We start from the raw sequence: 20,959 nt of genomic DNA, 5'->3' as shown, positions 1-20,959 counted from the left end.
AGCAAAGGGATGGTGTCATGAGTCTGTCACACTCTGTTAAATGGCACTCCCACAAAATGTGCATGAGATTCATTATCATAGAAACCACGAGATGACAAATGCATCTCATATTTTAGACAACCATGTAGATAAATGATTTTACATAGTTTCTAATGTCTTGCATGCACTGTGTCATGTTTAGTGTGTGTGGTTTTGAAGACAGTCAGCTAACTGTTTTTTCATAAGGTCTAAGAGGATTTCAGCCTAAGCTACTGTCTCCAACCAGCAACCACCTGCTTTTGCTTAGTACGAAGTACAGTATACAGGAAAAGAAAATATTCAGTTATAGTGCACAACACTCATCAGCTGGTCAATGCCACCATGTTTTGACGTGGAGTCTGTCCTTGTCATTGTGAGGCATGCTTATTTATAGAGACTTGTTTATGAATAAACAAGTGCTACGAACATGGATACTTCAAAATTGGTGGGTTGTTAAGCAATTTTATAATCTTCACCTGGAAGACGGGGGGAAATAAAAAAAAAAAAAAAAAAAAAAAAAGACTAAGCCATATCTAGGGACCAGAATATCAGATACTTAGGGGTGGATGCTTATAACTTAGGTCAGTAAAAGGCAAAAAGAACACATAGCAATAATGCCCTGGTTATCAAATTTTTGGTTTATTTTGTCTGGTTTTATCTAGTTTGTATTTCTGTTTATTTGATCTAGTTTTTTCTGTTTACTTGTTTTGTCTAGTTTGTTATGTCTGGTTGTTTTATCCATGTTTTGAGTTTGCTTCAGCTAATTTGTTTCACCAGGGGCCTGTACCGTGATGGTAGTCGAACAAACTCCGGGTTGCAGGATTAGTTTTGAGTTGACAAAACCAAACCAATCCAACCAGGCTTTGTTGGTACCATGATGCTGATCATCAACTTTCTGTCAACTCAGGCTTTGATCCTGAGTTTAGGTGTGACATCAGTAGCGAACAGCCAATCGCCCCAGACCAGGTTAGCCGGGGAGCGCAAGTTACTATGGCGATGAACACTGCTAAAAGCCAAACCACTTTCATGGTGCCTAAAACCCAGGGTTGGCGCAAACTAAACGGAAACATATCTGGCTAGCCACCTAAACCGGCTTTGTTTTTATTGGTTTCATTTTCTTGTTTTATCTCATCGGTTTTGTCTGGTTTTATCTAGTTTTCTTGTTTGTTTCATCTAGTTTGTTCTGTTTACTTGTTTTGTCTATAGTTTGTTATGTCTGGTTGTTTTGAGTTTGCTTCAGCTAATTTGTTTGGTTTTGTTTGCTTGCTTGATCTCATTTGTTTGTCTTGTTGTTTTATGCCTCTCATGGAAGCAGCTCTATATGCACACACTTATACTACACAGTCAGTAAAGTGCCTTTCTCGTCTTAATGGTCCCCAGATCTAAATCTCCAATCCTCTTTGTGAGAGTGACATGTGCTCTTGACAGAACCACAGCTAAAGCCACAAAGGAGAGAGACCGCGAGTACAAAACACTGCTTTCTATCTCTTCACTGTCCTAGTCTGGAACACCCTCAGGCTTGAACATTCTCTTACTATCTCTAGTTTATTTGTAAATCCCTCCTTCTCGGTCCTCCTATTAAACCAGCCCTTGAACACACACGGACCAGAGGGATTCAGAGGTGGGAATATCTCCAAGGCGACACCCTTGTCTCCATGTGAGCAGGTGCGTAGAGCTTGGATCCTGGGAACTCGCTCACCCTGGCTATCGGATCAGTCAAAGCAAAACTGACCGCTCACCTCATCAAACACAACCAACCACGGGATCTCGGAGACATGAGAGTGATTTTTAACTCTGGATTTACAGGGAGATAGATCACTTTAAGTTTAATAGTTAAAAAAAAATTCTCACCTCTGAATCTTGGATCCATGGTTGTGCTACTTTGAATTTGACCATCATTTGTATTTGCACTCAGCCACGAGACTAGCTTGGACTGGTTGGATTTGTTTTGGCAATGAACAGTGCACAGACTTTATACCTAAACCGGACAGAGATGGAGGGGATTCCAGAAGACTTTAAACAGGAGATGAACCATGAGATGACGAACAGCACTGAATGTTCTCCAAATGGCTTTCCAGCTGTCCCTCATGTGCGTGGACACGAGTCTGCAGCCCAACGCTACACTGTGAAATGCTTACAAGCAGGTTTTCCAGACAGGTAAGATCACAAAAGTCACAGAAATGTTATTGGTACGAATAAAAGCTACGTCTGATATAGGTCGTGATAATTGAGACTTGAGCCTTGCAATTTCTTCTGTGCTCGATTCTTTTTTAAAATGCATGCAACTTGGAAGATAAATCCCCTCCTGTCATCCTTTAATTAAATGCAAAGGCTCGTTCTAATCTCTTATCTTTAAACCATCAAGACTAGGGGATAAAATAGCCTTGTATAATTGAATCGTAAAATCTGATGCAGGGTCAACAAACGTTGGCCTTTAAAAGAGCTATTCTGGGCACAGCAGATCAGTCTTCTCCAGCTATCCAGTGGAGTGTGAAGTCCTGACAAAGTCCAAATGGGTCAGAAACACTGAAATAGCTGCTGGTGCAGGAAGATATTCTGACCCACATGTCCACTGACCCACATATGGTGAGGTACATATAACCGCTTCACCTCTCTGTTGTGATGGGAGGAGACAAGGGTCAGGGATTTTAATGGCTGCAGCCTCTGACACACACACAACTATTTATTTTTAGACAATCTAGCCATACCGATTGTCTGTACTGTGACTTTACTTGTCTAAATAAATGACACAAACCCACATGTAAAACTCCCTGGGGAATCATGGGCTTGCTATTCACATTTGCATTGCCTATGATCATTTTGACTAGGGGTGTCAGAAAAGTCTAAAAACATGGAACATGGATAAAGGAAATAAAGAGTTTTTACAAAAGAAAGCGTTAATACGCACATTAAAGGACTATTACTGATTTGATCAAAATTGTTTCGAGTGAGGAGTGTGCTGGCCAGTCAATGGAGGGAATTTTGTACATTTCCTTAAGCACTGTCATGCTTTAGCAATTGGCATCTGGTAATTGGTTGTGGCTGACTTTTAAATCTAGCAGTGGTGCTAGACAATTACCAAGGCCTCCATGTGTCCTGTCACTGCATGTACATTATGGAAATGGGTCATTGGCTTCTTTCGCATTTATTCAAGTCCTCTTTAGAAAAATCTAAAAATGGGTATATGTCTGAATTTATTGGGTTTTTTTTAAACACATAAATGAAGTTCATACATTGTCAATACTTCAATACAAATTATGAACAGGTTTTTTAAGTTATTTTTCTATTTTTGTGGGGCAGCAGCAACTCCATCTTCAAATGCACTCAAGAAAAGCCTTTTAAATAATAAGAGTATTTAAATAAAATGTATGTAAAAAACAAAAAACAACAACAACATGAATAGAAATAGCATTTCAATAACTTCAAGGCACATGCGTTTAAGCATATCTTTAAAATATTTCACCTTTTCAATATCTTGGGCATCCTTACTTGTCATTTACCAATATGCTCTAGTGAAAAAAAACACTATTTCATACTAAGTATACTACAAATCCATTCGCATATTTACTGACATATCGCTTGAGAATTATTATAATTAAACTTTATTCGGAGTAAAGTTTGGCCTAAAATGTGTTTTAGTATAATATCAGTCTTTAAATGCAAGATATTTAAAGTGTCCCTATAGTATACTTGCAATAGTTCCTCTTTAACACAATCAAATATACTTTATATATCTTTAGTTTGACCTCAGCACTATTTCCAGATAACTAAAGTGCATTAGTGCAAAATTAGTTATTCCTATTTAGCAGTCTTTGCCAATTTAGTATACCAAAAGAGCAATTGCAGGGTCTTTACATTAAGTACATAAATATGTAAATGTATTTGTAGTAAACTTAGCATAAATAAATGTATTTCAAGTACACTTTAATATATATATATTTTTTTTGCTGGGCAACGATTAATTGCATCCAAAATAAAAAATGTTATTTACATAATGTGTGTGTACCGTGTTTAATTATTTTGTATATAGAAATAGAAAAAGAAATAGTTGCGCATGTAAATGTATGTATATGTGTATGTGTATGTGTATGTGTATGTGTATGTGTATGTGTATGTGTATATATATATATATATATATATATATATATATATATATATAATCATACATACACATATATATGCACAACTATTTCTATATATGCATGTATGTATGTGTGTGTGTGTGCGCGCATGCATGTGTGTGTGCATATTATTATTATTTTTATATATTTATATTTATATATATATATATATATATATATATATATATATACACACAATTGTATTATATATAATAATTTATATATAAATACTTTTTTCATAAATATATGCATGTGTATGTATTTATACAAAATAATTATACACAGTAGGCCTAACTTACCTATACACACATATTATGTAAACACAAACTTTTATTTTGGATGCGATTAATCGTTGCCCAGCACTAATTTTTCACTAGGGTAAGCATGCAGTGAGTATAGGGTACATGTATAATACCTTAATATGGACTAATTTTGCGGTAATGAAAGAGTTAACCATGCCGTCGCGTCACCACGTGGATGTGGAGCTGTGAGGATATGACGCGCTCTGTGTCTGCCTCGCTTTCCACATAAAGCCAGACTCATCACAAAACCTCAATTCAAACGGGACCATCTGAAGGATCTGAAAACTAGGGAAATAGTCTGTATAGAGGCATAACCCGGTTTTTAGATAACATTCTCTTCCAGATAGAAGTAACTGGGTTTTCAATCTGACGCGCATCAGCTACAGAAACACGCGTGCTCATCTACAGAGAAGGTTTGAATTCATATTTACTCAAGTATCATGTTAAATGTGCTGCTTTTAGAAATGTGTTGTAGGACGAGCTCTAAACAAAGAACATCTTCACCAGGTGAAAGTTTGCTTTTGATTTCGATATGGAGACTCCGGGTTTTCCCTGGTTTACATTTAATGTACTCAATGTAGGTCAGCGGGCCAGTAGTGCGAGTGTGTAGATTACTGCGTTCAAGACAAAATCCATGATTTATCGTCTTTTTTACGCATGTCTGTGTGTGCACGTGTCAACATCTGTTCGTTATATTTTTATATCGCGCGTGCAGATGGAATAATGTTAGTAGGTAACAGCATCGATATGGTTGTCAATCGAGTGTGTTTTCAGAATGAAACCCAAACGTCTTGTTGCCAACATTGTTAATGTTCCACGCATCGCAACATGTGGTTTAATATACGTTAGGTAGACAATCTGCGACGCTTCCTGGTGACGACACCCTTCTGAATGTGCTTTCCACTCAAATAAAATGGTTCAGAAATGCATTTCCTGAAGTAAATACTAGAGCTTTCAAAGCAGCAAAAGAACGTATTAACAAATTGAGATTGACACGGATTCAAAATTCACAGATTTTTGGCCGTAATGGGACAATAGCGCGTGGCTGATTATGGATTAAAAACAACTGCATATCAGCTGATACTTTGGCATTTAGATTATCGACCTCAGACTAGGGCTGTGACGGTGGCAGTTTTTTACCACCGCGGTGGTAATGGACCCAAATACCGGCGGTGTTGCGGTGTTTGGGGGGTTGTTTTGAAATAAATAAATAAAAACAAAGAAACAACACAATAAAGCCTCTAAAGCATTGCAATAAATATCAGTAAATACTGGTAACTTACATAATATAATAAATCTATTCTATTTAAGAAAAATCTTAATCTATTTAAGAAAAAAAAAACTTTTGTTTAATATTTCCACACAAAGACGCGTGATACAGCCTACCGCTCTGCGCTTTGAGAGGGATGTGGGACACGAGCAGGAAAGAGACCATCAATCTCTTTTCTGATATCTTCATGTTTTCTACTTGTAAAAGGTATGAAGAGCGAATTTTATCTTCCACATGGGCAATACATTTAAGCTATGTTTGCGCGCTGCCAGAGAAAGCCAAACTAAAATCACCCGCGCGTGTGAAACGCGCTTTACAAATGAACTTGACGCGCCTATACCAATATGTCTAATAACAAGCACAAACTGTGTTAAAAAGAATTTGACGTACATGTAAAAAATGTAGGCTATATCTGTCCTACAGCGTTTTTTCTACTTTACCACAGTAAAGAATACGAAAATAATCGACCTAAAAGCGAACAAAGGAAGAAACGTTTATAATCCCCTTTGGAAATGGGTGAGACGCGAGTGAAGGTATGGGAAAAGAAAAAAGAGATTCCATGCAGGGATGAGTCACGATTTTTGAATATTCGATTATGTTCTAATGTCTGTTGTGCGATCATTCTCTAAAATAAAATCTCCATGTTCTGGTGCTGATGCGGTTGACGCGTTCATGTGGGTGACGCTGCCAATAACGCACACAACAGCTGTCACAAACCGGCAAAAGTAATGATTATGAACGTGTCAAATATAGCAAGGAGACATTTGAATTGTTTATTAATAAAGTGGGTTTTTTTTGTGTCAGTGTTGGGCTGCAAAGATGAAGTTGACGATGCTCACTCGTCATCTTCGCAGTGAACGCGCCTATAGAGAGAATTGCACACTATACGGAATACATAAACATATGCTAGTCGGTTTATTTTCGTTTTTAATTGTTTTGTTTAAAAGTAGACAATTCAACTTTCTATATGGAATAACTAATGGAATATTTTTAAATTCGCTGATTATCGGGTGAAGATCGCAAACCAGAATTCAAAGCCGACAAAGTTTAAATTTATGGACTCACGCACAACTCTCTCATTCGTCATGAATTCAAACTTTTCCATGGCTGCGCCTGCAATATAACATTTAATTGCTAACCTATTATTTATTTTGTAAACAAAGCTTTGTGTGTCATAATATTAATGTAAAACAGCATTCACATACAAACTTTTTTTTTTTTGCAAACCACCGCCGGTACTCCTCAGCCACCGCGGTGGCGCTTTACAACCGCGGTGGTGCGGTTGTCAAGTTTACCGGCACAGCCCTACCTCAGACAGAATCAATAAAAACAGTGACACTGACACAGTTTATAAAACCACCCACATCAAAATAGCCAAATATCAGACATTTCAACATTTTGACTCCATAAAAAACAATGGCATCACAGTAAAAAAGGAAAATATTAGCAAATATTTTGAATCTTTTAAAATCAAAATGTACCTATAACCTAGTCCAGTAGAGTCTGGATGGCCACAGTCCTGATGAGTTCAGCTCCAACCCACTTGTCAGCAGGTTTCAAGTAATTTCAAACATCTTAATTAATTAGCTAGTTCAGGTGTGTTTATATAGGGTTGGAGATGAGCTTGCCTGATTGGACACTATTGGCCTAGTCAAATATCTTTAGTTAATTTCGGGTAAATATTGTGTAAAATCAATTTCATGTATACATTTATTAGCTGTTGGCCTTCCTGCTTTGAGGTTATCGTTATTTACATTGGTCACCACTGGTAATAAGACCAGGTGCACTGAAAAAAAAGTTTGGTGTAGAAACAATTTTCATTGAAAAATAGCTAGTAAACTTCACAAATAATTACAAAGAAATGGAATGTAACATGTTGAATTACACATGAAATGTTGTAGTAGAAAGACAGAAATAGTATTTTCTTGTAATGTACTCCAGTAGTCTAACCCTAATTTATAATATTATAAGTTAATATGTTTTTACAGTGGGCAATTCAGTATGCAAATATTATGTCATCACTATTGGTTATATTTTAAATATCAAATTGAGGTTTTTAAATCTCAAATAAATTACAAAAACAAAAATAAAACCTATAATCAGACAAAATTTATAAGGGAAATAACTACAGTCCAATGAAGCATGACATGACTGAATTAAAAAATAATGGATACATCTAAAACTACTGTTTTAAAGATGTTGATAGAATCAACATAGTACGGTCATGTCAAAAACATGCAAATATATACACATATTTAAGTAGTTTGAAAGCGTATGGAAACGGACTATTACGTCATTCGCAGTGCATCATGGGAGAGGGTGGGTATTAAAGAGTTATTTAGGTGTGATTTGCTTGTTTCAGATCTCTGATTGGTGGAGCTTTTTTTTTGCAGAATCATGGGTAATGGAGTTTTTCTCCAAGAATTCTACTGTTAAACATGATTCCTTAAAAGATAAGTTGAAATCGTGCAAACTGATGGTTTCAACAAAAGCATATACCATCGCGATTAACATTGTAGGTCACAGTAGGAAGTTGTTAAAAATCAATTCCCCTATGGAGAAAATGAATTGTATTTTTACTTGCGGAACTAGACTGTTTGCACTCTATGAAGCAGTCAAGTGTAAGTGCAGAAATTATTGAAGTTGTGGTGTAAATTCTATATGCTTTATACATAGAATTCTACTATAAATAGTAGGGGTGTAACGATACACCAATGCCACGGTTCGGTTCATATCACGGTTTTGGAGCCACGGTTCGGTTCGGTTCGGTTCTGTTTGCTGTGGGGGCAGGGTTCATGGCAGGGCACCAGCAATAATAACACTAGATTCACTTTTAACTTAATAAAAACAACAACAACAACAATAATCTAACTTATTAACTTTAACTTTATTAACTTAACTTTATACAGTGGCTTCACGTTTTCTTTAGAGCAGTTAGCACACCTGAGTTAACTAAAATGAAATAAATGCCTCCACTGACTAGTCAGAAATAAACTGCACACCTGAGTAGGGTTGCCAACTTCAGAAAAGGAAAATGCGGGACAATCGTGGTTCTTTATAGGAAAACGAGGGACACTCAAAATATTTGTACTGTATCGCACAATGTACATAATTTCAGTGTCTGCAAACTGTAGTTAAGTATATGTTTAAAAGGTTATCAGACAAACACATTTGTATTGCTTAACCTATTTATGTACAATTTAATTCTAAAAATAATTTTAATGTCATACAAACAAAATGTCACATTACAAACAAACCACCATTCAAAATAACAGCATTTATCTGAAATAGAAAGCTTTTTAAACATTATACATAGGCCTACAGTTCAAAAGTTTGAGGTTAGTAAGATAAATTTTTTTGGGAAAGAAATTAAAGAAAGTAATTGCCTACTTTTATTCAGCAAGGATGCATTAGGCTAATCAAAAGTGACAGTAAATTATAGTGTTACACAAGCTTTCTATTTCAAATAAATCTATTATGATCTTTACATTCTTCAAAGAATCCTGGGGGAAAAAACAAAACAGTTTTAAACATTAATAATAATCAGAAATGTTTTTTGAGCATATTATTCCCTCAGGTAGATTTCATGTTTTCTTGCGTGGCTGGATGTTGGACTCATGAACAATAATCACGTTGTTTGCATTCGGCAAAATTGATTTGCCGAAATCAAAACGTGGACAGTGAGAATTACCGTTAGCGCGAGACGAGTCCGGCTTGAAGCGGAAGCGACCAGACGGCAGAGGATTATGTTCGCAAATCAAACAATGATTTGTCTCAAAACGATGATTAAAAAAAGCTGTGATATGTCATCATATTGGATGATGACGGTGTCGGTGATCATTCTCAAGTGTCGTGATCAGCACTGCTGCTGTTGTATCAGTCAGTGGTTGTGACCGGAGGGTCTTCAATCTCAATATGCCGCGGAGTTGCCATCCTGAAGTGCGTATGTAAACTCCCGAGCGTGATCGATCACCCAAATCACGTGACATGCATTTTATTTAGTAAATAATATTTAGTAAAACTACAGCTCTTATTAGTTGTTAAAAGTGTACTCATTAATAACTATTTAATCAAATGTCAAGGAAGAAAAAAATAGTTTTGTGACAAAGTGATGTGAGAGTTGGGCCGGGGCAGCAGGGGGCGGGGCGCGTTCGGTTCGACATGAGAGTATCGCGGTTCGAACCGTGGCTGTTGTATCGCGGTTTTTCGGTTCGGTTCGAATATCGTTACACCCCTAATAAATAGTGACTGGATGATTGGACTTTAGAATCAAAAGCAAAGTGGCTGGTTGGCACTGAAGAGAACTGTGTGTTACTTACAGGTTGTGTTTGTGTATTTCCCTTTCCAGTATGGCAGACTATCTGATAAGTGGAGGAACGGGCTATATCCCTGATGACGGACTGTCTGCCCAGCAGCTCTTTTCCATCGGAGATGGTCTAACTTACAAGTAAGTACTTTTCATTGGGTTCCTCTCCCTGAGTGATACTCTTTGCGTATGTAATGGGCATCCACATTACAGATCAGAACAGCAGTCTGTCCGAGACGGACTCACGGCGGAAGAGCTTTGCTCTATGGGGGACGGTATGACTTACAAGTGAGTAACACAGCCCTTCATGACATCATCTTCTAGTGACGCAAGCGTTCCAGCTGTGTCTAGTCAGGATGGTCTATTTAGGGTCCTTGCTGTTGGGAGACAATCAAACAAATTTTGCTTTCAATCACTGGTGGGGAAACATGGTTTCAGCTCTAGTCTGTGCCATATATAATATATATATATGGTTAAGCCAGGTTATATTTATGTATTTATAGTTTGCATGATTGATTTATACAAGCTAATTTGGTTTTCTAAGAAACTAAAGGGATAGTTCACTCAAAAATGAAAATGATCATAATTTACACTCCCTCGTGCCTTACTAAATATTTTGAAGGACGTTGGGGGTTCAAACAAGATTGGACCTTATTGACTTTCATTGTAAGGACAAAAAAAAGTAATTCAGGTTAGGAACAACATGAGGGAGAGTATGGTGTCATGTTTGACTTTATGTATATGAATGTCTTCACTCTTTGTACCCTTAATGCATTGTAACGGAGTCAAACTTGTGACCTGAGGAGTGACATTAGGACACAGTGAGTTCATGAACAGTGCCGCTTTTTAGATTTAAATTACAAGGTGAAAGGTTCAGCTTTTATAACTGTCTTATCTGTAATCAAAAGCGTGTAGGGATGCATCGTGGGCCGCATGACTGTCCTCACGCTGGCCTCATGTGAGTGGGGGGGGCGTACACAGATAAAACACACTTATGACTGGACTCCCCCCACATAGATTTGACACGTGCATGCATGTGTTGAATCGATTTGTGTAACGCACGCATGAGTGTTTGCACAGTTTTTTCTTTGTAGGGCATGTGACGCATGAGGCTCAGACCTCTGCTGTATTGATGCGAGATGTCTCATCTATATGTTACTTTGCAGGTTTGTTGTACTTTTTTTGAATGATTCCTTCATTTATAACATTAACCGACTCAGAGGCCTTTTCAATGATTTTGCCACATTAAAACGCACAATCCTGATCTTCTCTTTGTTACTTCTGTGAAGCTAGCTGTTCATTGAGCTGTTTATCAGTTAAATGCACTAATTCAAACTACATTAAAATCTTTCAACAGGCAGCACTTAGATTAATATCAAATCTGATTTAAAAACATATTTCACATATTTTGATTTATTTTTTTATGGGGTAGTTCATCTAAACATTAATTCTTTCATCATTTACTCACCCTTTTTCTTCTGTAGGACAATATTTTGAATAATTTTGGAAAACAGTTTTGGTTACCATTGTCTGCCATTATATGGGGAAAACCCCCAGACATTTCTAAAAATATATTCATTTAGCCTATGCCCAGCACTACTATACTATTTTGTTTAAATAAATTACAAATACAACTATTGATATTCGTTATTACTAGTTCAGTTTTCTTTTCATCTGTTTACAAAATGACTTGCTGTACATTTGCTTAATTTGTTGAATTCATCTATTGAATATGTTTAACTAAAAAGTAATTGATCCCAACGTTGGAATTTAAGTTAACAAGGATGGAGCCATTGTTGCCTATTACTGTATTATGATACTAGAAATATAATTTCTAAATCAACAACCTCTTGCAAGCTAAAAGCCTCCCGTTTCTACCAACTGGCTAAGATGTCTGCCTCCTATTCCTTATTGAATCTTGCTCAAGAGTATAATCAACTGAAATAAAACTAAAATCCATGCAAGTCCAAATGGCTTTTTTAGTCAGTGAAAGAACATGCATGTTGAATCAATGAATGAAAGTAGAGTGAGGGAGAATGACTTCACTAATGATGTTAAATGAAAAGATGCTGTGAATTACTCAGTCAGATGTCATTTCTATTCAAAGTATGGATAATCAGGAGATACTGAACTCGCATTGAAGCCACAACTGGATTATGGAACCGCTTCAGTCGGACCGAATGCTCATTAAAACCTAATATAGCTGAACAATTAGGAGACAGTATAGAATTCGATCAAAATACCATATGTAAATGTAGGGTTTAGTGGATCAGCATGTTACCTGGATTTGTTCAGAGTTGGTTGGTATAAAGCGGTAGTCAGCATGTCTTTGGTGAAATTTGGCACCGTGTACTGCATATTTGGAGAGAGTCTGGGTTTCAGTCTGTACCGTCTTTGTGTCTAGTGAAGTTTATAGTCTGAGTCATCTAAAACAAACTTCTTGTTCCACCAGAGAGACTGTAGAGCTGTTGCATTACTCAGCAAGTTTACTAATCGAGTATCATGGATGCAAATATGTACATTTAAGTCTTTAAGTCATTTGTCTGTAAACACAGAAAGTGGCAAAACAACATGAGCGAATCACAAAAAATCTAGCCTAATGGTTAACATGAAGTTTTGCTGAACAGGATTCTGGACCAATCAGATTTCATCGTGGTTGTGGCCATGGCAGTCGCTGGGCGGAACTACACAACAAATAGAAAACAAACAACCAAAGAAATGTCCATTCACAGCTTATTAGGATACAATCAGATTAACGTGGAAAAGTGCTTTTATCGCTTGACGCTACTTCTTATCCGTGGCTATATAGCACATGGTGTAACAAATATTGTTTTCCTGCAATGTTTCTGGCATTCAAACCAATTCTTGGATTTGTTTGGGTAAAGATCTAGATTTTAGCACATTTAATCAGGACAGCTGTCTGTTTTACCCTTACAGCCTCATTTATTCTGGATTTTCCTGATGTTCACACCCTGTGTTGTTGATGTTTAGGGGTGTGTGGCCAAGCACATGTGGGCACAGAGACACCCCGCCCTGTCCCAGCCGACACAGACTCCTTTTTTTAGCCCACCACAAGCGACAGGGAAAATATGTTTATGACCTTAAAGTTGGCTCTGCCTCTCCCTTTTCATTTTTACATACACATGAAATATTCATGATCCTTCTTTTCTCTATCTCCATTGGATCCTCTGCCTTTTGTTTGTATGAGTAAAATCGGTAGATTTAAGTATTAGACCGGGGAAGGTTTGGCTCATGTCGGGCATGTCAGAATGTGCCTGTGCCTCAGACGTTTTTTCAAGCTCACCTCAAGAACCACACTTGAGTTAGAGCTTTTCATGATTTAAGGTGTCATGAATCAAGCAGTCAGCATCAGGTTTTCATTATGCTTGAATGTTAATCTGAAAAAACGTCCTCCTCTCCCTCTTCTCATGTCTGTTAGTTTTGAGGCTATTTAAATGGTAAAAGTTGACAAATTTTAACTTTTGTTAAGATATGTACTTCAGTTCAAAAGTTTGAGGTCAGTAATATATTTTTTTCCAAGATGTGACAGTAAAGACTTGTTTTATCTTTTATTCCCAAGTACTTTCTTAGGCAAGTACACTCTACGTACACGTACTATTAAAAAAAGTGCAACCAAGATTTCTAATTCAAATAAATGCTGTTCTTCTGAGCTTCTGTTCATCAAAGAATCCTGAAAAAAGTTTTCAACATTGATGATAATAAGAAATGTTTTTCTTGAGCTCCAAATCAGAATATTAGAATCATTTCTGAAGGATCGTGTGACACTTAAGACGGGAGTAACCATGCTGAAAATGTAAACAAATATAAAACAGTTATTTAAAATTGCAGTACTATTATTTCATAATAGTTTTACAGTATTTTTGATTAAATAAATGCAGCCTTGGTGAACACAAGTGACTTCTTCGTAAACATTTATAAAAAATCTTACAGACCCTAAGCTTTTGAACAGTAGTGTCTCTTCCAAGAGAATGTATATGATTTGGTTCTTGGTCACTGATTGTTTTCTCTCTCTCTGTCTCATTTGCAGTGACTTCCTGATCTTGCCTGGCTTCATTGACTTCACCTCAGATGAAGTGGTGAGTCGTCTAGCCTGTGTCCTCCACACTTTCATTCACTCAGTCGGTTTGTTTTCATAATGACGTGTCCGTTTAAACTACCCGTCTGTGTTTTCTCTGCACTCACTATTTTTAGCTAAATGGCTGTTTCTTTTGTCTCATTGCTCAATGTAACTAACCTAGCTTGAAAAGTAATGTCTGTATGGCCCTTACAAAAGTAACAGTTACAATTAAAACGATTAAAATCCTAAAATAATGTCAACATTTTGAGGGTCTATTGAATTATGCATTTTAAAATTGTGGTAATTTTTTTTAAAATATAGCAATTAACTAATTTTAATGATCAAAAGTTTAATATTTAGTGCCACATTTAGCATGTGACCAAGGATTTTCCGTAACTGTGTACCACTTCACTTATTGTGACTTTATTTGACTCTTGTAACACTTGATTCAGCACTTTTGAATTACTCGTAAACCAGCTGCTTTTTCTCCCCTTAATTTGAATTATTCTATTTTAAATTGTGTTCTGTTTTTTCTTTTCTATGCAATAATCCACGTACACACATTACAATTTAATGAACTTTGAACATTCTGCTGTATTATCTTTTGTTTTCTTTTTTAAATTGCCTTTGGCACACAGTAGGGCTTTAAAGATCCCTTGAATATAATAATGAAATAAATGAGGTCGAAGCTCAAAACAAAAACAACTGCCACTGTGACCAAGATTGAAACTGAAACTGCTATTTGGGTTTGCGTAGGCTGGTGTAATAACAGCTTTAATGTCTTCGTGTCTGACTTTTCTTTGAGACCTCACAAACTGGCTTTCACTGAACCATTGATTTGGGAAATTTCCCACTATGGTGTCTGTTTTCCCATGTCTCCCCCACCGGTGTGAATGTGAAAGCATATTTTGGGAACTTTGGCTGTTAGTAGCGGCACGGAGAAGGTTGCAAGGGGAGTGTTTGCGAGCTTATCAGTGTTAGAGGAACAGTTCTCAGCACTGGTGTATAAATGAAGGTCACAGCAAATAAATGAAGGTTATTTTATCCCCACCCACTTTTCATTATTTTGGTTTGCATGTACTTTTACACACATATGTGGTGTTCTTTTAAGTAGTTCTGATATGATATTGATGCCTTTCTGCCTCTAGTGGCCAGACATAAAACTGCACAGTCAAAATGCAGTCACCTTTGTTTTATTCACAGAAATAATTTTACATTTTTTGTTTTTCTATGTTGCTTTATGAAGGACCTGACCTCAGCATTGACCAAGAAGATCACATTGAAGACCCCACTCATCTCCTCTCCTATGGATACTGTTACTGAATCCTCAATGGCCATCGCCATGGCGGTAAGTTCCTCTTAGATCCCTTTTTTGATTAGACTGACATCTGTCAATTATTAATTTGTTTGTTTTTGACTTGTTGCTCAGCTGATGGGAGGAATTGGCATCATTCACCATAACTGCACCCCAGAGTTTCAGGCCAACGAGGTGCGCAAAGTGAAGGTAAGACTGCGTAATAAATGTCACCCTTCATAAATGTTTAATGTTAGGTTGGTGTCTTCTGTGTGTGCGTGTGTTTGTACCTATTAATATTTGATGTCGAGGTCTCTTTGTTTATGCCTGCAGAGGTTTGAGCAAGGTTTCATCACTGATCCAGTGGTCCTGAGTCCTCGTCACACTGTAGGTGATGTACTCGAAGCAAAAGTTCGACATGGATTCTCTGGAATCCCCATAACCGAGACAGGCAAGATGGGCAGCAAATTGGTCGGCATCGTCACATCACGAGATATCGATTTCCTGTCTGAGAAAGATAATAGCAAACCCCTAGAGGAGGTGAGACTGCCTTTGTGATCATGTTTGCATCTACACTCCTGTTCAAAAGTTTGGGGTTGGTAAGATTTTTTATGTTTTTGAAAGTAGTATCTTAATACAGTAAAAGCAGTAATATTGTGAAATAATATCATTACAATTTAAAATAACTTATCTATTTGAATACATTTTAAAATGTAATTTGTTCCTGTAATACAAAGCTGAATTTTCAGCATCATAACTCCAGTCTTCAGTGTCACATGATCCTTCTGAAATCATTCTAATTTGCTGATTTGATGCTCAAGAAACATTTCTTAATATTACTGATGTTGAAAACAGCTCATTAAATTGCTTATTTTTTGTGGAAACCATGATGTAAAAAAAAAATCTCATTGACCCCACTCTTTTAAATGGAAATGTATATGTTAGAGTACATATAATAATGTAAAATTGTACAATAATGTCCTAGTAGTTAACATTGGTAAATGCAATGAACAATACATTTGTTACATTATTTTTAATCCTTGTTAAAGTTACTCAATAATAATAATACAAATATTCATTGTCAGCTCAGGTCCATTAAATAATATTATCAACAGATATAACTTTTGATTCTAGAAATGTATTAGTAAATGTTGACTTCATAAGTATTTTTCATTGTTAGTTCATGTTAAAGGTATAGTTCACCCTAAAATTCTGTCATCATTTACTCACCCTCACTTGTTCCAAACTCTTAAGCGAAGATCTTTTTGATGAAATCTGAGCGATTTCTGTCCCTCCATTGACAGCTACACAACTACCACTTTAACATTTCAAAAAGTTCATAAAGAGAACGTAAAACTAATCTATATGAATTGAGTAGTTTAGTCCAAATTTTCTGAAGAGACTCGATCGCTTTATATGATGAACAGATTTAATTTAGGGTTTTATTCACATTTAAATGGTGTGACAGAAGCTTAACTGAACCTGCTTGACGTGCGAGAACAAATTTCTTGAGGAACCTCAAAAGTACTGAGTAACATGAGAAAAAAAAATGCCTAAATTCAATCTGTTCATCTCATAAAGCAATCATGTCTCTTCAGAAACTTTGGACTAAACCGCTCAATTTACATGGATTAGTTTTACGATCATTTTTTGGAGCGTCAAAGTTTCAGTTGCCTAGCTGTCAACAGAGGTACAGAAAGCTCTCAGATTTAATCAGAAAGATCTTCATTTGTGTGATCTTCTTTAATTCATTTTTTGGGTGAACTTTAACTAATATAGTTAACTAATGTCAACAAATAGAGCCTTATTGTAAAGTGTCACTATGTACTATAATATCAGTGCTTGGCATGCTGTACCTTTATGGCTGTGTAACTGTAATTGTTTCCTAGGCCATGACTAAAAGAGAGGATCTTGTTGTTGCTCCTGCTGGTGTCACACTGAAAGAGGCCAATGACATCCTGCAACGCAGCAAAAAAGGTGAGAACAAATTTTAGTTTAGCAGTAATACATGCATTTAACTGAATTATAAAGGTATCGAATTTGTACTTTTAGCCCTTCTGACCTCTTCCACCCAGAGGAAACTGTATAAAATATAGTATTTAACCATTTTAAAAGGTCTCAATAGGTTATATCTGTTTACTTGTACAGGTAAGCTGCCCATCGTGAATGACAAGGATGAACTGGTGGCCATAATAGCCCGCACAGACCTGAAGAAGAACAGGGACTATCCTCTGGCCTCCAAAGATTCTCGCAAACAGCTGTTGTGTGGTGCCGCCATCGGCACCCGTGATGACGACAAATACCGTCTGGACTTGATCACGCAGTCTGGGGTGGATATGGTGGTTCTGGTAGGTCAAAGCCACTGCCGTTGTTATGAAGGAAACGTCAGTCTTTCTGCCACTATAAATTTAAAAATTTAATTAAATCCGGTGCTGCGCATTGGTTTATTAATGCTTGAAGGGGGATTATCTTCAAGATAAATGTAAAGTCAAAACTGTTGGACATTATTTTGGTCTCTCTATTAAATGTGAAGTGTGATGTATCTGCGCCACTAGCATCACCGCGGTTTATCGTTTTTATTTGTTTTTTTTTAGGATTCGTCACAAGGCAACTCTGTATACCAGATTAATATGATCCATTACATCAAGCAGAAGTACCCAGAGCTCCAGGTTGTGGGAGGAAATGGTGATTATAAGATTATATTACTACAATAAGCAGTTGCTCTCTTGTTCTCTCTGACTTCCGTCTCTCTCTCTCTCTCTCTGCAGTGGTTACAGCTGCTCAGGCGAAGAACCTGATAGACGCAGGTGTGGATGCGTTGAGAGTGGGAATGGGCTGTGGTTCAATCTGCATCACACAGGAAGGTTGGGAGTTAATCTCACACACACACATTCAACATATTACCCACATGTTGCCTGGGATGCAAACTGGCAAACCCCTAGGGGTGTGTGAGCATAATTTTTTTAAAAATATCAGCTTTAAAATGTGGATTTACAGTTGATTTCAGCATGAGGATTTAAAAACTTACTGAAGAGTGTCCATTTCTGTTTCCCGTAGTCATGGCATGCGGACGACCTCAGGGCACCTCCGTGTATAAGGTGGCAGAATACGCTCGAAGATTTGGGGTGCCGGTCATCGCAGATGGTGGCATCCAGACGGTCGGCCATGTGGTGAAGGCCCTGTCCTTGGGGGCATCGACAGGTAATTGTTGCTGGAGTTCACTTTTAACAGTTAAAAAAAACCATGTCTGTTTACATGAAACAAATGTATTCTATCTGCAGTGATGATGGGATCTCTGCTGGCCGCCACCACAGAAGCTCCAGGCGAGTATTTCTTTTCAGATGGGGTGCGACTGAAGAAATACAGAGGAATGGGCTCACTAGATGCCATGGAGAAGAACACCAGCAGCCAAAAACGATACTTCAGGTGTGTGGTAGTGTGTGTTTGTGTAGTACACTGTTCACTGGACATAAATTATTCAGTAATAGGAAGCACAGAATGAAATGCTATCTTAATACTGCGCTGCATACAGCCTGCCGTTCTTAACAAAAATATTATGTGACTCAGTGTGATATATCATTACATGACCTTTCTTTCTGTGTGCTGATTGGCTGTCTTGGCAGTGAGGGTGATAAGGTGAAAGTGGCTCAAGGAGTTTCAGGCTCTGTGCAGGACAAAGGCTCAATCCATAAATTTGCCCCATACCTCATTGCTGGAATCCAACACGGCTGCCAAGACATTGGCGCGAAAAGCCTCTCTGTGCTCCGGTAAGTATGTGTCCGTGTTTTATTGTGCGTTTGGTTTGTTTTTATGCGCTATAAAAATTCCTACACTGTTACATATTTAGCTCCATGATGTATTCTGGAGAGCTGAAGTTCGAGAAGAGGACCATGTCTGCTCAGGTGGAGGGTGGTGTACATGGACTTCACTCGTAAGTCACCAGAGGGTGCCAGTGCTCAACACTACCTTCATATGTCAAAGCTAAGATCAGTATCACTCTCTGAAACTATTTTCTTTTGTATCCATAGATATGAGAAGCGTCTTTACTAATGGAATGGGCAGAACACGGATGGGAAGCAGTGACCAAACACCTCAGACAAATCCTAGAACTTAGCCCACCCTGCCAGCACCCCTTCTCTGCTCTTCACCGTTCCTCAGGCACAACCACCACAGTGAGAGATGGAGAAGAGAAGTATTAAATGAGTTTGAGACCTCAAACGAATTCAATCCCCAAAAACATGGCAGTTGCACTCGAGGGAGCATCAGGGTTGCCAAAAAGCTGCCTGAGTGTGGGTTTTTGCATCTGTTTATGAGCAGACCAGTAAAAACAAGGCGGCATTTGGAGCGAATAATCTTCAAAGCCTTTTTTTTTTTTTTCTCCCAAACTTGATTCGACCATGTTGCAGCATCAATTTCTATATCTCCATATCCATCTGCAAAATGATGACTGCTGTGAAACTAAGTGCTCCAGCTATACTTGAGGCAATCTTTTCTGTAGTAGATTTGTAACTGCTGAAGATGCTATATGATATATTTTTATTTTCGAAGGCAGAAAACAGATGTATGTAGAAAATGTCAATTTTGTGATGGTTAAATGTCTATTGTACTATCAGTGAGACAGATCTCTCTATGTTCACAATACCGTGTCCTGTAACTCGGTACGATTTATATTCAAAATAATTATACCAAAACCGATATCTGTAGATCTACACAGTTGCTCTGAGTGTCATGCATTGTGTCTGGATTATTTTTGACCAAAAAGCTGGAACAAACTGGGTTTGTTGATCAAGGTCAGGTAATGATGGCTGACTTCTAATGCAGGCTGACTTATAATGCAGGCTTTTGGGAATTTTTACAAGGAATACTGATTATGGGATCAATGTTATTGCAGTTGTGACTCTTGAGTGCGGAGTTTTAATTTGCATGCTTTTTTTAATAGCCATAACATGGCAATGTTTCTATTACTTACAAAACTGTCAAGTGCATTTTTTTGTTGTTGCTAACTGACAATTATTCTTCTATAAAAGCCAAATAAATGCTGTGAGTATCCTGGTCCTCTCTCAGGATATGTTTGTCCATGTCATCTAAACGTCCCCCTACAGCTTTGCGTGTTGGGTGAACCTGAGACATGCCTTGTATTGTGTAATAAATGAAGGACACATTTGTCTTAACCCAAAACACGCCACTTGTGCTTGCCAGATCCTATGGCTTCATATAATTATCACTGCCAAAAAAAGCATGTCATACATATTAATTTAAATGTGTTTTTGTAATACGTTTTCAGTACTATTTTGCATTTTCCACTTTCCACTTTTTGTTTAGAAATCATGCATTCTTAGCATTGGATGTGTGGACTATTATCCACTCTGTACAACATTCTCAGTATGACAATGTACAAAGACATGGTTTGCATCCTTTAATCAACTGGATGTTGCTTGTTAGTATGTTGCTTTGCCCACAGTCACAGTCTTGACAACTCAAGAGCCAAGTTTGTTTACCGCAGTGTACTCAATTGAGGTTGCTTATCCTGTTCAATATTATGGAAAATAAATAAAAATTAACTTACGCAG

General features: G+C 37.3%; 1 protein-coding gene across 2 annotated transcripts; it reads left to right on the top strand.

Annotated features, from left to right (window-relative positions):
* Positions 1-4,602: 4,602 nt before the first annotated feature.
* Positions 4,603-20,954, top strand: impdh1b (IMP (inosine 5'-monophosphate) dehydrogenase 1b). Of its 2 annotated transcripts, XM_084111399.1 has the most exons (16): positions 4,603-4,854; positions 10,060-10,158; positions 10,231-10,305; positions 14,066-14,114; positions 15,342-15,443; positions 15,525-15,599; positions 15,723-15,929; positions 17,279-17,366; positions 17,538-17,737; positions 17,984-18,074; positions 18,158-18,253; positions 18,447-18,590; positions 18,671-18,815; positions 19,013-19,156; positions 19,237-19,320; positions 19,418-20,954. In XM_084111399.1, exons 2-16 carry the CDS (start codon positions 10,061-10,063, stop codon positions 19,437-19,439), a joined length of 1,620 nt encoding a protein of 539 aa, XP_083967525.1. In that variant the 5' UTR covers positions 4,603-4,854; position 10,060; the 3' UTR covers positions 19,440-20,954. The 2 variants fall into 2 exon arrangements, with proteins under 2 accessions (XP_083967525.1, XP_083967526.1); XM_084111400.1 differs by lacking the exon at positions 10,231-10,305 and having other exon boundaries at positions 4,611-4,854.
* The last annotated feature ends 5 nt before the right edge of the window (positions 20,955-20,959 follow it).

The sequence above is a fragment of the Abramis brama genome, assembly GCF_963993115.1.
Source record: "Abramis brama genome assembly, chromosome: 4".
NCBI lineage: Eukaryota > Metazoa > Chordata > Actinopteri > Cypriniformes > Leuciscidae > Abramis > Abramis brama.
This window is presented reverse-complemented; position numbering and strand designations above follow the sequence as displayed.

Bases quoted from the DNA above. Each gene is read 5' to 3' on its own strand.
- impdh1b (XM_084111399.1), top strand. From the start codon at position 10,061: ATGGCAGACTATCTGATAAGTGGAGGAACGGGCTATATCCCTGATGAC. The intron at 17,738-17,983 runs GTAGGTCAAAGC...GTTTTTTTTTAG, and splicing joins GGGTGGATATGGTGGTTCTG to GATTCGTCACAAGGCAACTC. The intron at 18,075-18,157 runs GTGATTATAAGA...CTCTCTCTGCAG, and splicing joins CCAGGTTGTGGGAGGAAATG to TGGTTACAGCTGCTCAGGCG.